The sequence below is a fragment of the Manduca sexta genome, chromosome 17, assembly GCF_014839805.1.
Source record: "Manduca sexta isolate Smith_Timp_Sample1 chromosome 17, JHU_Msex_v1.0, whole genome shotgun sequence".
Taxonomy (NCBI): domain Eukaryota; kingdom Metazoa; phylum Arthropoda; class Insecta; order Lepidoptera; family Sphingidae; genus Manduca; species Manduca sexta.
Window position 1 is genome coordinate 11,552,933 of NC_051131.1, and position 14,963 is coordinate 11,567,895.

General features: G+C 35.4%; 1 protein-coding gene across 1 annotated transcript in view; it reads right to left on the minus strand.

Moving 5' to 3' along the window:
• Nucleotides 1-461: 461 nt before the first annotated feature.
• Nucleotides 462-14,963, minus strand: part of LOC115445279 (nitric oxide synthase-like protein) — a 35,929-nt gene continuing 21,427 nt past the window's right edge. The window contains exons 7-22 of the mRNA XM_030171498.2: nt 11,593-11,767; nt 9,886-10,067; nt 4,577-4,691; nt 4,154-4,393; nt 3,978-4,082; nt 3,830-3,891; nt 3,642-3,745; nt 3,326-3,555; nt 2,872-3,120; nt 2,644-2,797; nt 2,339-2,508; nt 2,039-2,249; nt 1,709-1,796; nt 1,363-1,633; nt 1,098-1,289; nt 462-581 (exon numbers count right to left, since the gene is read on the minus strand). Coding sequence (XP_030027358.2) covers nt 471-581; nt 1,098-1,289; nt 1,363-1,633; nt 1,709-1,796; nt 2,039-2,249; nt 2,339-2,508; nt 2,644-2,797; nt 2,872-3,120; nt 3,326-3,555; nt 3,642-3,745; nt 3,830-3,891; nt 3,978-4,082; nt 4,154-4,393; nt 4,577-4,691; nt 9,886-10,067; nt 11,593-11,767 — 2,659 coding nt within the window. The 3' untranslated portion in view covers nt 462-470. The remainder of the gene's footprint in view (nt 582-1,097; nt 1,290-1,362; nt 1,634-1,708; nt 1,797-2,038; nt 2,250-2,338; nt 2,509-2,643; nt 2,798-2,871; nt 3,121-3,325; nt 3,556-3,641; nt 3,746-3,829; nt 3,892-3,977; nt 4,083-4,153; nt 4,394-4,576; nt 4,692-9,885; nt 10,068-11,592; nt 11,768-14,963) is intronic.

Below are 14,963 nucleotides of genomic sequence, written 5' to 3' on the forward strand. Positions count from 1 at the left end.
ATAGAATTTTGAAGCAAGATAAAGGTAGTTGAAATAGCGATGAATTGTGCGTTATATAATCCACCCTGCTTAAAAAGGATACTTACTAAAATAACAGCCTATTGACATAAACAAATAATACTGGAATGGAATGCATAAATTCATTGCGGTCGATTATTCCAATCGTTCCAATGCTAGTAAGTATGTACAGTCGAAACTCATGGACACAACCTCTGTACCGAAAATGTTTAATGACTACACACAAAACGCTCCAACAAAGCGAAAAATTGAAGGGAAATAATTGACCATTTGTATATCAAGAAATCTGTCAATTTGTGAATAATAGCTTAGGAACTGACAGCTCGTAAAACAAAATGGAAACATTTCGATATACGTTAGCATAAAGCTTTAAATTGCAAGTTTCAAGTGTTCAAAATCTGAGGGTTGATTGGTTTGGTGAGCGAGTTGGTGTGGAACCTGGAGGATCGGCGTCATGGCTGCGAAGCGACGCGGTTCCTACGGGCAGACTCCCGGGAGGCGCTGTGGACCTCGGCTGTGCGGAGTGTGATGCCGAAGATGTCCTCGTGGTAGCGATTTTCCTCCTAAATATTAAGAATAATCCAATTATGATTGATCCGTAAAAATCTTTATTATTGGTAAATGATGTTGTAAATAAATAAAATAATTTATTAGTCACGTAGGAGAACATAGTTGCAATATCTATATTTGCCACGAATCAGCAGTGTGTAGTTACTGTTGTGTTCCCATTTGAAGAATATTGTAGCCAGTGTAACTGCTAGACATAAGACTTAACATCTCATGGCATGATGGCAAGCGCATGGGAATACCAAACAATACTTTATAATTCAAGGTGTTGGATAAAGTTCATACTGTTTATGAACATCGTATCGTTTACCATCAGGTGAACGGCAACCTCGTCACGTCATTCAAAGCAATAAAAAAACTTATGTCAGGTCAAGATGCATAGTCATAATTGTAATTATAATAATACTTAGATTTTTTACGTTAATTAACCTGAAATATCAAAGGATATCTTAAAATTAAAGAGAAAATAAGCCAACATAAATGATCGAATAATCATAAGATCCTTCCTTTACCTTAAGCATAAACATGAAGTTCTGTACTTGTTCGTCTGACATGTTTCCGTGTTTCTTAACTATGCCTTTCAGTTTCTGGTGGACATCTTCAGCCATCTTACAATCACCGCACACGTAGAAATGAGCGCCTTTATTTATGAGCAAATCGTGAATCTCTGCACCTTCTTTCTCTGCTAGCTCTTGAACGTACATCTTAAAAAAAAAATAAAGTTATAACTTGCAGTATCCTGTAAAATTTTAACACCAAAAAACCAAATGCACTTACTTTTGGAACATTTTTCTCCCTCGATAAAGCAAGGAAAACTTTTGAAAGAACGCCTTCTTTAAGAGCCTGCTCTTTTTCTTCTCGATACAAATCCATGGTTCTTGTTCGACATCCGAAGAACAACCAGATAGGTCCCGAGGTTGGACGCGTGCGTGAATTGAGTTGAGCCTTGCGGTGATGCCAGAAACCGCGGAAAGGCGCTATACCTGTTCCTGGACCGATCAGTATGAGCGGAACGGACAGGTCTTGGGGAAGGTGGAAATTTGGTGCACTGAAATAAAATAAGAGTTTTAGAGGTATTTAAAAGTATAATTAAATTAAATCTCATATTCGATAAAATAATTACCTTCGAATGAAAAGATAAACTTCATCACCAGCTTTACGCTCCATGAGATAGTTTGAGCAAACACCATAATGCACAGGTCCTTCCCCATCTATAGAAACATGACATCATACATTTTTAAAAAATATAAATATAATTATGATTAACGTCTAATTAATGCCGATAATTTCAGCTATCTCATACCTCATTGTTTTAAACAGACATTTAAAAATAGATCATATTGTAAACATTTCAGTGGAATTCAACGTAACGTATGTGGGAATGGACAATAATAAACTATGAGACATTAATGCATTACGCTGTTTACGTAGAAGGCTAAAATTGTTTTCTGACCTTGAGTTTTGTACGTAACGACGGCGACTGTAAGGTGTAATCTTTTCGGGTGAGCAATTGGTGACGATGAGATCGAGTAAAATCTTGGCTGCAATGGAGACAGCAGCGCGGCTAGTAACGAAGCACTGGGTTTTGTTGACGGGAACTGATCTAGCACTTCAGGTAATGTTGGAAAGTGGAAGTGACGCCAATCTTCGTATGCTCCTGGGTCCTATAGATAAAGATGAATCAGTTTTATTGCATATTATCCAAAAGTCGTTATTCTATATACGCTTTAAAAAGAGTATTATAAATACTCACAGTAGCCAATAAATTAAGTTGTTTCTTCTCTTCTTCATTGTCACAAGTTGTGGCTAAATACTGAAGCAGAATCGTGGTTGGTGGTGTAGTGATATCCAAGAAACGAGTGAAAAGTTCGCGTACACTCAAAATTGGCAATCTTTCATGTGGCTCCCAAGATTTTACTGGACCTGTTATAAAAAAAAACAAATAACATAATTGCCGCCACGAACAACTCTTGAAAAAATCTTACTAGTTTCGACATTCGTTTAGATATAATATATCACACAGCAATTGTCTATAAAATAACATAATTATATGTTTACCACTTGATGTGTGAGTTTCTTTCATAAGCTGCAGTTGCAAAGGCTCATCGTAATCATCAACATCTTTCATTCTGGATAATAGACGATCAACAAGTTCCTTGCGATTGCACGCTATTATCCCCACATGGTCTCCTGGATTGTATTTGATCTCCTCCTATCCAACATTTTTAATTAGTAACTATCGTGTAATACGCTCGAAATAAATTTAATATCAAATGCACATTTTACCTTAGGTTCCATGTCTATGAAAATGGTGGATCTTTCGGCTGAGGCGTCTCCCAAATCCTTATTGGCTTTCACTATACAAGTGACGAACTGCCTGTTCAATGCTTTCTGCAAAGCAGCATGGAGAGTTGGGGGACGACAGCCCGCACTGGCGAACCTCACTGTCTCCTCACTCAACGCCACTGTACCTAAAGCCCTCTTTGCTTCCTGGAGAGTTTCATCATCATCCAGACAGAAGGTTTCGCAAGACACCTGTTACATAAAAAGGTGTGATCATTATAGCTTCCGTTGAATGAGTCGACATGGAAAGCCGCGGGGTTTCCATGAATAGCAATTGTTATAAAAACCAATCAAATTAGAAGTAGCATAATGACACTACATATTAGCAGATGTAACAATGGATTCAAGCTATTCGATACGGTCATCAATTAGTTACGTATTGTTTCTAGGAACTCACGTTGAAGACGCTCGAGGCCCATTTCCGGAAGGCCTGGTCTTGTCCGCACATTTCGTCACCGGTGGCAAGGTCATGGATTCGTTCACCTCCGAGGTCGCCAAGCAACTTGTCCACGTATTTACCGAAGTTACAAAAGTTTGGATACGCGCTAGAACCAAGTGCGAAAACCGCAAAGCGAACGTTGCTCAGCGGGCCGAAACTATCGATGGATGTGGCATCGGTTGTACTTCCTAAAATGTAACAGTTTTAGTTTTCTAGAAATGCTTATACACTTATTCCGTGACGTTTTTGCTTATATACAACTGTCTAACTTTACCTTTTAGTGATTCTAGACGACTCAATTTTTTTGTATTCCCAGCGCCATAACGTTGTAAATCGCTGTTCGCTTTTATGAATGACTTGGGCGTCAACATTTGATTTCTGCCAATAAAATATTACGTAATTATTTTTTTACTATTCTCCAAGAATAAATATAGCATTTTAAATATAGTGTAACGTTTTTACCCAGAGGCGTCATCACCAACTTGATCAGCATACAATAGTTCGCAAAGATGTTCACCAAATTCCTAAGAGCAATAAAGTTTTATTACATAAATAATTCCTATAAAAACACTTCAAAGCGGTGCGTCTGTGCGTCATTATTATTACTCACAACGCCGTTCTCTGGAGGATCCCCGTTTCCGAAAGTCGACGTGACAACGAGCAGAAGGGCTTCGTGTTCAATCGAAGTTATGTCATAATCCGCCATGCAATGTACCTACGAATATATATTTTTATGAACTTCCTTGTCGGATTGTATATGCGTTGTCAATCTCATTCAATATTTACCTGCGCATTGAAGGCGTGTCCAAATATCACTCCTAACTCCTTGGCGTATTGTTCAGATTTGCCAGTCTCGGTTGCATACAGAACAGTAGCTTTGATTCTCTTTGAAAGGGCTCGACCGAACAGTTTCGATGTGAATTTGACGGCGCGGGCTATCTGCTTGAAATGGAACTTCCTATTTATAGGCCTCTTGCCGGTGATTGGTTTGGATTTCTGCCATTGATGGGTCTTCCAAGCGGGCTCCTGGTATTGAAGTTTTTTTTTCATAAAATGTGAATATGTACAAATTATATAGATATTTATACCTATCTCTACTCCACAGGTAGATCAAATTTATTATACGGGCCAATGAAGTTATTGGAAATACACAGCAGAAACTGTCGTAAATTGTTACTAAAATCTAACATAATAAATGAGAATGAATACCTGATATTCATACGAAGGCCTTAAGTAATAGAGCGCCATTTCCTGGTGGAACACTGGAGTGATGGACGATGACATCGGAGGTACGATCCATATCCAATCAGCTGGACATCCCGACCTGCATTATAAAACCAAGTTGAAATAGTGAATTACGATGACCTCACAGTAAAGCGGCATAAATGACAAAACATTGTATATGTTTGTAAAAAATGTTCTATTTTTGTGCATTTAAAAAAATAACAACTTTTACTTCTTTATTGCGTAAATTGATTATACTTTTGTAAAACAACCTTTATGATGCCGATGTAGAAACACACTCATCAATCCATATTATTATGTTTCTAGTAAAGTTATATTTCGGTTCTAAAAGCTACGTAGGAAGCATTATTTTAACTATCGCAGTATGAGACTTCGGGTATCGCCTAGACCAGGAGTAAGTAATAACAATAATAATATCAGCCCTGTATTAAATACTGTCCCACTACTGGGCACAGGCCTACTCTACAACTGAGAGGGATTTGGCCTTAGTCCACCACGATGGCCTAGTGCGGATTGGAAGCATTCACTCACCCTCAAAATTCCTATAAAGAATTTTTGAGGTTTACACTGCGCAGGTTTCCTGTCAATGTTTACCTTTATCGTTAAAGCAAGCGATAATTCACAAAGAATACACACATAATTTTAGACAAGTCAGAAATGTGGGCTCTTGGGTTTTGAACCTGCAATCATTCGTCACAGCAGTCCGTTCCACACACAACTAGCCTATCGCCGCACGCAATAGTCAATACCAGAAGTATGAGACTGTTATTTTATTTCCGATCAAAATAAGCGTATCTTGGTGGAACTATTTTAACGATTATGTATATTTATATAAATGTTAATTAATAAAGTTGCTGCTTATATCAATATTCTAATTAGTATGCGACAGCAAATTGCTTGATTATAAGGAAAACGGATTCATTTGTAAAGGTAAAATATTGTTTAGTTTTAAGAATGCTATGAATATTTTATCATTTCAATAAGTACAATAAAAAATAAAGTAACTAAAGACTAATCGAGTATTATCTTAATGTTATAAATAAGAATTACCTTAATTACATATCTCAATTTAGAATTAGTCTTGCTCTTTTTGACAAAATTTTACCTAATGTTACTTCCTAATAGATTTAATCCCGGTTTGTCGTGATATCAAATCCCATAGAAATATTTGTATATTCCAAAGTGATGACTATAAAAAATAATATTATTTGATTTTATGTAACACGAATAATAATGCAGTAAATAATATAATATTTCCCGTATTATAGTGTAAAAATATTGCGGCTACATTGTGATAAAATCAATTTGATTTACATTGTTATACATTAGTTTTGATACGCCATAAATGTTTTAATTGTTATACGAAATGCTCGCGGAAGCCAAATCGGAGCAGATGGCGATCCAGCGGAGGTTTTAATGTTGTTTCCAGTAACTGCCGAAACTCTACGAGTAACTCTAGTGCTCATATCGTCTGACATAAGTTTTAATAACTTTGGAAATGTACCAAGATGTCTCGAAGGAACTGATACAGATGTTGAGAATATTATGTAGATATGTGAGGATTAAGGTGACATTAATAAATTATATTTAGATATGTCATATTTATGACATATCTAAATATAATTGCACGATAAAATTGTTTATAGTTTACCTAACCATATGATGTTAAACGTAAACCGAGAAAAATAACCTTAATGCATTGTGACAATTTGTTTTGTAAATAACAGACCACAATATTCTTACATAATCATATTTAGCGCAAATATTATAACTGACACGATCATAACATTATATTCGATATACATTTATAAATGTTTCCTATCAGTCAAAATATCGATACTGTATGTTCTAGCCATACTAGGTCGTCAAATATTCCTAAAGCAAATGATTTAGGCCATGACGTCACGCTGATCTACGTCTAACCTATCAGTGAAGACGCAAACGCAAACAATCACACGGGGTACATGACAATGTTTACGGATTCTGTCCAACACATGTCGATGCGCCATGTGGCAAAATGATGTAAGTAAAAAATGTACTCATTTGACATGTAAAGTGGATTCAAATAATGGAGTTTTTTTGGTTGGATGTTATTTGAACGGTTTACGTGTTCTGATCTTCAAAATGATTAATATGAAATTTTTTAAGATTTTATTAGACTGAGGTTTTATAAAAAGAAATAAATTCGTACGTGACATAAGCAGTTAATAGTTATAAATTAGTTTAGGGAAGAAAAAATAAGACCAAATATTCCTGATTTTGCTTGAATGTTTTTAAACGAGCAAGGCTAAATAAGATTAAACGCACAAAATTATTTTATCCTTATAGTTTAAATCAAATTTGAAACGTTTGAAATCGTTGTTTCCGTTCATTCAAAAAGTACTTTTGCTAGAAAAACTCATCATCTCAGCCACAGGCAGTCCACTGCTGAACATAGGCCTCCCCCAAGGATCTCCACATCGACCTGTTGGAAGCGGCCTGCATCCAGCGACTTCCAACGACCTTAGCCAGGTTGTCCGTCCACCTTGTAGGCGGGCGTCCGACATTTCTCTTGCAAGAAGAACTAAAAATACAAAATTGTACCTATACCGCTTTGTCTCGTTGGGCCAAAATATTTATCTATCGTTTGTAACACGTTGCAAGGCTTCATCGATGACAGTTTAATTATCTAGACAAGCCTGTTTATAATTAAGTTTTTGATTCTCATCCGCAAGCTGAATCTTTTAAATCACTTTAACTGTATTTGTCACGTACGCAAAACATATTTGTTTACATTTGAATTGTGTTCAACCTTGAATTATTAAATTAGATGTCTTTTATTCATTTGGATGCAATAAATCAGAAAATGTATGGGGAATATATACCAAAAACTACAGAATACGATAGACAAAGTCCTCCGCCGCGCCGCATCTGTCTGTCCGTGAACATGATAAACTCAAAAACTACTGAACAGATTTCGATTAAATTTGATATTGAGACCCTGGAGGGCGTAATCTATTTTTAATGAAAATATATAGCGAGCCTCATATCCTGGAAAATCTGTTTTACGCGGGCAAAGCCGCCAGCAAAAGCTAGTTTAAATATAATGCATATTGGAATCCAAAAATCACTGCCACTAACAAACAAACATATAAGTAGACCTATAAATGTCTTACCGCAATATACTATGTATGTGTAAATGTTAAAGAATGTAAACAAAACATTTTATCATAATAAATGTTGTCATAACCTAATTCCGTTTTGTTACGGTATTTCTCACGGCACTAGCCTTTAATCGTTTTCCTTTATATAACCTTGTACATACAAACTTCTTCCGGCGACTCCACCCAAACTTTGCTGGACTGGTTGAAACTTTGACTGGACATTCTTTCTTGATGCAGGATACTTGAAGTCAGTTTTTGGTGCTATTCGTCTTAGGATTTAGTTCGGTTACTCCTTTTTTAGTTACGTCTTTATTTTCTTCAGGAATGAGATTAAACTTCCTTTGGTTAAGTTAAGAATTTGCGTTACTCTCTATTTAATTTCTCTCCGCATTAACTACATTCGGTTACATTTCTATAATTATGATCGATGTTTTACTTAAGTCGTTCACAGTATGTTTATTTTAGTCACATTTGTAGTGCCTTTACACAATTAAGCGGCGATAGCCTAGTTGGTTGTGGAACGGACTTTCGAGACGAATGTCCGCAGGTTCAAATTCCAACCCTGACTTTTCTAAAAAATTATGTGTGTATTCTTTGTGAATTATGGCTTGCTTTAACGGTGAAAGAAAACATCGTGAGGAAACCTGCATACCTGAGAAATTCTCTATAGGGATTTTCGAGGGTTTGTGAAGTCTACCAATCCGCACTAGGCCAGCGTGGTGGACTAAGGCCTAATCCCTCTCAGTAGTAGAGGAGGCCCGTGCCCAACAGTGGAACAGTATATAATAATACAGGGCTGATATTATTACACAATCACGAATTCATTATACAATTTATCTCACGTTCCTTCACACTAATGTAATCACGAATAATTAAGTGGCAAATTACAATGTTAATTTGATTATTTTTACGTCCCGGATCCGGATTTCCCAACGACATTGTAATAACCATTTAATTTGTTATGTCAAGAACTAGTTTTACTAACGTAATAAAGTAAAAAATAGGATCAATTACCCAGACTTTCCCATTCAATTGTAAATGTCCTGATGTTTGAATTCGACCATAGTTATGCGTAATATTATTTTAAATTAGGAATCACAATACTTGATGTTATTTAGATTCAGATATATTTTTTTTTATTATGTTTTCACATCGAACTAGTGCAGAAAATTCAGTTTGAGTTTCCACCTGCTCTTTTGCCCCTCGATTTTCGACACAACACTAAAGCATAACACAAAAAGGTTTAAATAAACAGTTTCTATATCTGATATTAATACTAAACACAGAAATATTTTTAAACAAAAACTTCATTCGCACTCATTGATTCATTGACTCAATGACAGCGTTCTCAATAAATATTAATTAACGTTGTATAAAAACACTAACTCATGAGCGTGATTACAACTGACGCAGTAAATCTTCAAGATCAGACGCATTCTTCTTGTTTAATAATTAAAATACACTAATTTTCCATGATCAAATGGTAGACAGAAATGTACCAAAATTGCAGCCGCTACGTTAATAGAATATGGACCGAGTTACTATAGTTTTAGAATTGAGAGTTTTATAAAATCAAAGAGATACATATCAAGGATCTAAAAGGTTGCACTGTAAACAGTAATTATGCAAACAGGTCAAGTTCAACAAAAATCATGAAGCTAAAATATTGCAACGTTGATTTAATTTGTTAGCTTAGTAAAGTTGAATAAATGTTTAAGACACATACGTCGTAAAGTCGTGATTCATCATGATTGTAATTAAATAATAATAATAATAATAAATAATATCAGCCCTGTATTATATTTTGTCCCACTGCTGGGCACGGGCCTTCTCTACTATTGAGAGAGGTTAGGCTTTAGTCCACCACGCTGGCCTAGTGCGGATTGGTAGACTTCATACACTCTCAAAATTCCTATAGAGAGCTTCTCAGGTATGTAGGTTTCCTCAAGATGTTTTCCTTCACCATTAAAGCAAGCGATAATTCACAAAGAATACACACATAACTTTAGAAAATTCAGAAGTGCCCTTAGGATTCGAACCTGCGCACATTCGTCTCGGCAGTCCGTTCCACAACCAACTAGGCTATCGCCGCTATGGTTGTAATTAGCTCTGGAAAAAAGTAGGAATTACCGAAGCCGGTTCTCGTTGTCCAAATGCTTGATGAAGCTCTCGGAAGCGGTGTGGTGGTCAACGATGGTAGCGTTTTGCTGCTGGAAGCTGTGTAGGACCGCGACGTTGACTTCCACCAGCGCCTTGTCCTTCCACAGGTTCACGGGCGTTCGGGTATCCAGGCCCAGTTTCTGAGCCACTTTCTGTTAGAAACATATGTCAATCATTAATCTAGTATTTATTATTTGCAGTACCGAAATATTCCTTATTAAATTGTCTATCTTATAGTATTGGTTGCAAATTAATATGATGTGTGCTCTAAGAGATATAAGGAATCATCAATTTTAGTGGCATTTCCATTATGTAATTAATAAAATAATATCCACATTATAAAAAACTTGAGACAACCAAAGTAAAGATATTAAAGACATATGATATATATTTTCTATATGTATCATAAATGTCGATAGCTTCTAAACCTCGGTTAGCGTGCCATTTTGGCCCCGGCACCAGCTTAGTATAAGGATCAGAATCCTGCCACACATGGAACCACTTGTTTCAAACAATTTACATATTTGTAAGAGCAGTACTTAAACAGTAAGAACGATTTAATGTACACTTATATATACTTCAACAGTAGCAAATGTTCAGGTGTATTTTTGTTCTAGTTTTTAAACTAAGATATTTTATGACAATTTTATTTAATTTCCACATTTTTGTAACATATCACAATCAATATTCTCTCAATAACTCAAATACTATAAGCAATGAAAAATCAACGAAGTATTAAATTAGAATCTATTTGACATTGATTATGAATTTCGAACTCTATTTTCAGATACCGTTCACATTTATAAATCAATATTAATTTACAAAAACAGTTTAATACTGCAACATAAAGTAGTTCGATAAACGGTTACGATGTTTAAGTAAGCCATTAGAATTCCGCAGCGCATCGAGGACTTCACATTCCCCTCGAGTTGCTCTACACTTTTAAAACCATCCCTTTATCATTAAAATTCACTCAGCCGTGACGAAGATTAACGTCATGATTATTTTCAAACAGGCATTCGATAGATAACTTGTAAAAGTATTAGGAAAATGTGCTTTAATGCAATTGCGTTAACATTAATAATAAACGGGAAAATGGATGATAAACATATCATGGCAATACGTCAGTACAATTATAGACTCCGGACTAATACTAACAATATCACTTTGCCCGACCCGGTTATCGAATCCAGGACCTCAGAGTGATGTACCGCGATATACAACTACACTACGATAGGGTGTTTTAGCTGTATTGTATAGCAACTTTTTTGGCTTTTACTTTTAAACGTCACGAAGAAACTGTCACTTTTCTTGCGGTTCACTTAAAAAAAATATTTAAGACTGGTGGTAAGTTTCTCATATGTGAGAGTCCGCCTGGGTAGGTACCACCGCAATGTCAATTTCTAGCGCCAAGCAACAGTGTTTAGTCACTGTTGTGTTCCGGATTGAAGGGCATTGTTGCCAGTATAACTACTGGACATAATAAGACTTAACTTCTCGTATCTCAGGATAGTGAGCGCATTGGAATACCAAACAATACTTTGTCAAGGTGTTGGATAGTGTTTCTTCTGTTTATGGGCGGTCGTATGGCTTATCATCAGGCGAACGGCAAGCTCGTCTGACGAGATGAATTTTTGAATGACGATTTAAAGCAATAAAAATAATAATAATACAAACCTCTAACATATTCAACCGGTTGGTGTCACAGAAGTTCCTGCAGCCGATCTCTGTGCTCATGTACCAGCCGTTGAAGGCGTTTGCTGTAAACTCAATGCCGCCACAATCAAAGCGCATGTTGGAGACGGCTGGCAGGGCGTACCAGCGCAGCTCCAGTTCTTCAAACCACTCGTGCCTGGTGATTTGAGTCATGTTACAAATGGTATAAGAACTATAATGATATCCATCTTTACATGTTCGGATTGAAATTAATAAGTTCATTTTTATTTGTTGTATAATGTAATCAGTAGCTGTATTGTGAATCGTAGTGGTATTAGATTAAATAATAAGTGCAATATGGTATCGTTTATAATTAAACCATTGCGAAAATTACCCAACACAGTTGATACACACACGCCTTTTATACCCGAAGAGGTAGGCAGAGGCGCAACTATTTCACCAACTTTTAGTTACTTTTTTACTCTTATCAATATCGGATACAATACCAAGATTGAACCCGAGACCTCGTGCAGTCGTTACGTAATACAACTACGCCATAAAGGCAGTCAGGAGTTTAATCGTTTCAAATATATCTCATACTAATATTATTTGATCTTTTTTAAAATTCGATCCACAGATATCGATCAAGTTCGTTTAAAAACTCAAATTAAGAACATAGTCGGACTTCAGCAAATTACAAAACTGTATTTTGAAGACGGTTATCTATATATATTATGATTATATATAAAAATGAATCCCTATTTCCCTTGGTCACGCCATCACGCGTAAACGGCTGGACGGACTGCACTAATTTTTTTTTGTTGTGTTTGTTATTGTCAGGAGAAGAATCTTATGAAAGAAAAAATTATGGATGTTGAGCGGAACGTTAGAAAATTCAAGAAAAGTTAATTTCAGCGATTGACAGAATGCGCGCTGCAAATTCATAGTTAAGACGGGACAACGTCTGTCGAGTCAGCTAGTCAATAATAATTTCCACTTAAACTTTCCGGTGACGAAATAATGTAAATACCGCGTGCGTCTAATACGTGTGTTTATTTATAAAATACGTAGGGTAAATAAATAGGATTTATTATTTATAAAATTATCCTCAAACTGTTTGCTCTACTTGTCTACTTGTATTTCCGTGAAATTTTATTTCAGGTAAATACTATCTTAATTTATAAGAAATATTTAGTAAAAATGTATACTAAATAAAAAAAATATATTTGTTTGTATGATATCTATACCGTTATATAAAGCTGAAGAGTTTGTTTGTTTGAACCCGCTAATCTCTGGAACTACCAGTTTGAACTGAAAAAATATTTTTGTGTTGGATAGCCCTTTGTTCGTGGAGTGCTATATAGGCTATATATCATCACGCTATGACCAATAGGAGCGGAGCAATAATGAAACATGTTGCAAAAACGAGGAAAATTTATTAGTTTTGAGAGATTCCGTTACGTGCGCTGCGTAAACGGTTAAAGTTATGCAACAATGATGTATGACGGGATTGTTCCTCTTAAAAAGTTCTACGAAAATATATTATAAACCAAAGTCCCCCGCTGCATCTGTCTGCCTGAACTTGTTAAACTCAAAAACTACCCAACATATTAAGATGAAATTTAGTATGGAGACAGTTTGAGACCCCGGGAAGAAAATAGGCTCCCGGGAAAACATATAGCGGGACTTTTATAACGGAAAACTTTAGCCCGAAAAACTTTAAAACGCGGGCGGAGCCGCAGACAAATGCTAGTCTTTAGATATATGTATTTAAACGATTTTAATAACTAAGTGGAAGCGACTGGGAATAGTCGACTATAGGAAGATATTTCTATCCACCCGGTTAACACTTATCGTGCAAAAAGTGTAAAATTTATAATGTTTGTTTAAAAACAGTCATTGATAATTATATATACTTACTGTTTATTTATTTTTTAATTTTATCTTTATATATAAAGGTAGGTGGTCTTTATTTTCTCGTTTCACATAATTACCTTTCTACACTATATTATAATAATACTTAGCGAGTTGCTTGGCATTTCTTTGTAAAGCTTATTAGTATATCTATCGAACCTATGAGTTTTTATGTCATTATATAATCAAATAATAAAAATATAATTCAAACTAAAATTTGGTCGACCATTCCCTGTCTCCCCTATCTCTTTGTAATAATGACATTATTCTCATTTGATTACTTCTATGCCATTAAAATTCAGTCGGAATTGCCAGTTGAAGCTAGTCAAATACATTTTCAGTTATTATTGTCATTACCTATCGATAATTTTCACATTTAACTAAAATATGTCGTATTTAAATAATACTAAGAAATATAATTACGTACACATTACAATATTTACTTAGCCACTTCGATTACTTAAGACTTGATAACTTAATCAGGAAACTTTCGTGCCCTGTTTATCGTTTACATGTAATCATATATTTATCGATAAGTAAACTTTACCAATACTTATTAAACTTTATATGATAAAATTACCGTGGTGACATAATTATTAGAAGCCTAACGAACATTTGAATTTGCTGATAGGATATATCTGCTCGGATAACGACCACCGTACACAAGGTATACCCGCCATAATGGACAATGTGAGTATGTCTCAACACTCTCTCTGGACTATCTCCGTATACCATCAGGTGAATAAGGCTCATTTTGGCGTGTCCGTATAAAGATAAATCTATTCGATGGTTATCTAAACTATACAATTTTGTTTCTATATCAACCTTCGTAAGAAATTAGAGATCAAATAGTCTTCGTAATTTTTTTATTCACATCGACGTCGCAATATAATTTGCAAGCATATTTTAGAAAGCATTTAGCTTGATTTTTACTACCAACCGCCTGCATGAATGCCACCCTCTCTGAGAAATCCAATCCTGGTGTATTCGCCAAGATGCCTTTCTATCATTCGCACTATGGAAAACAGTAAAAAATATGGGATTAAAATATCCTATCGATAAGCTTATCGAAGGGTATTGTTATTCTCATTCATAACGTTAGCGTTAACGATTGTAGAAAAGCAACTTGATCAAGTTCTGGGGTAATAAAAAAGCTATACACATTGTTTCCCGAATTGAGAATCGAACCCTCAACCCATCGTTCATATACCACTCGACCTAGAAGTCGGCAAGTTCAAAAGCCACGATAATCAATACAACTTCGTTCGTTTGTCTTTGAAACATTGTCGTAAATTTCAATTTACCTTGTTCGTAACTAGATTATAAGTCCCCCTTATTTAATTAGCTACACAAGTACTCTGTCAAATGGGAAAACTTACGGATTGTATGTGAACAAACTTATCTTATGAATAGCTTGACAATTTCCAGGTATTTGAAATAAAATGTACTCTGTTTAATGTGTAGTTAGCAATATAGTG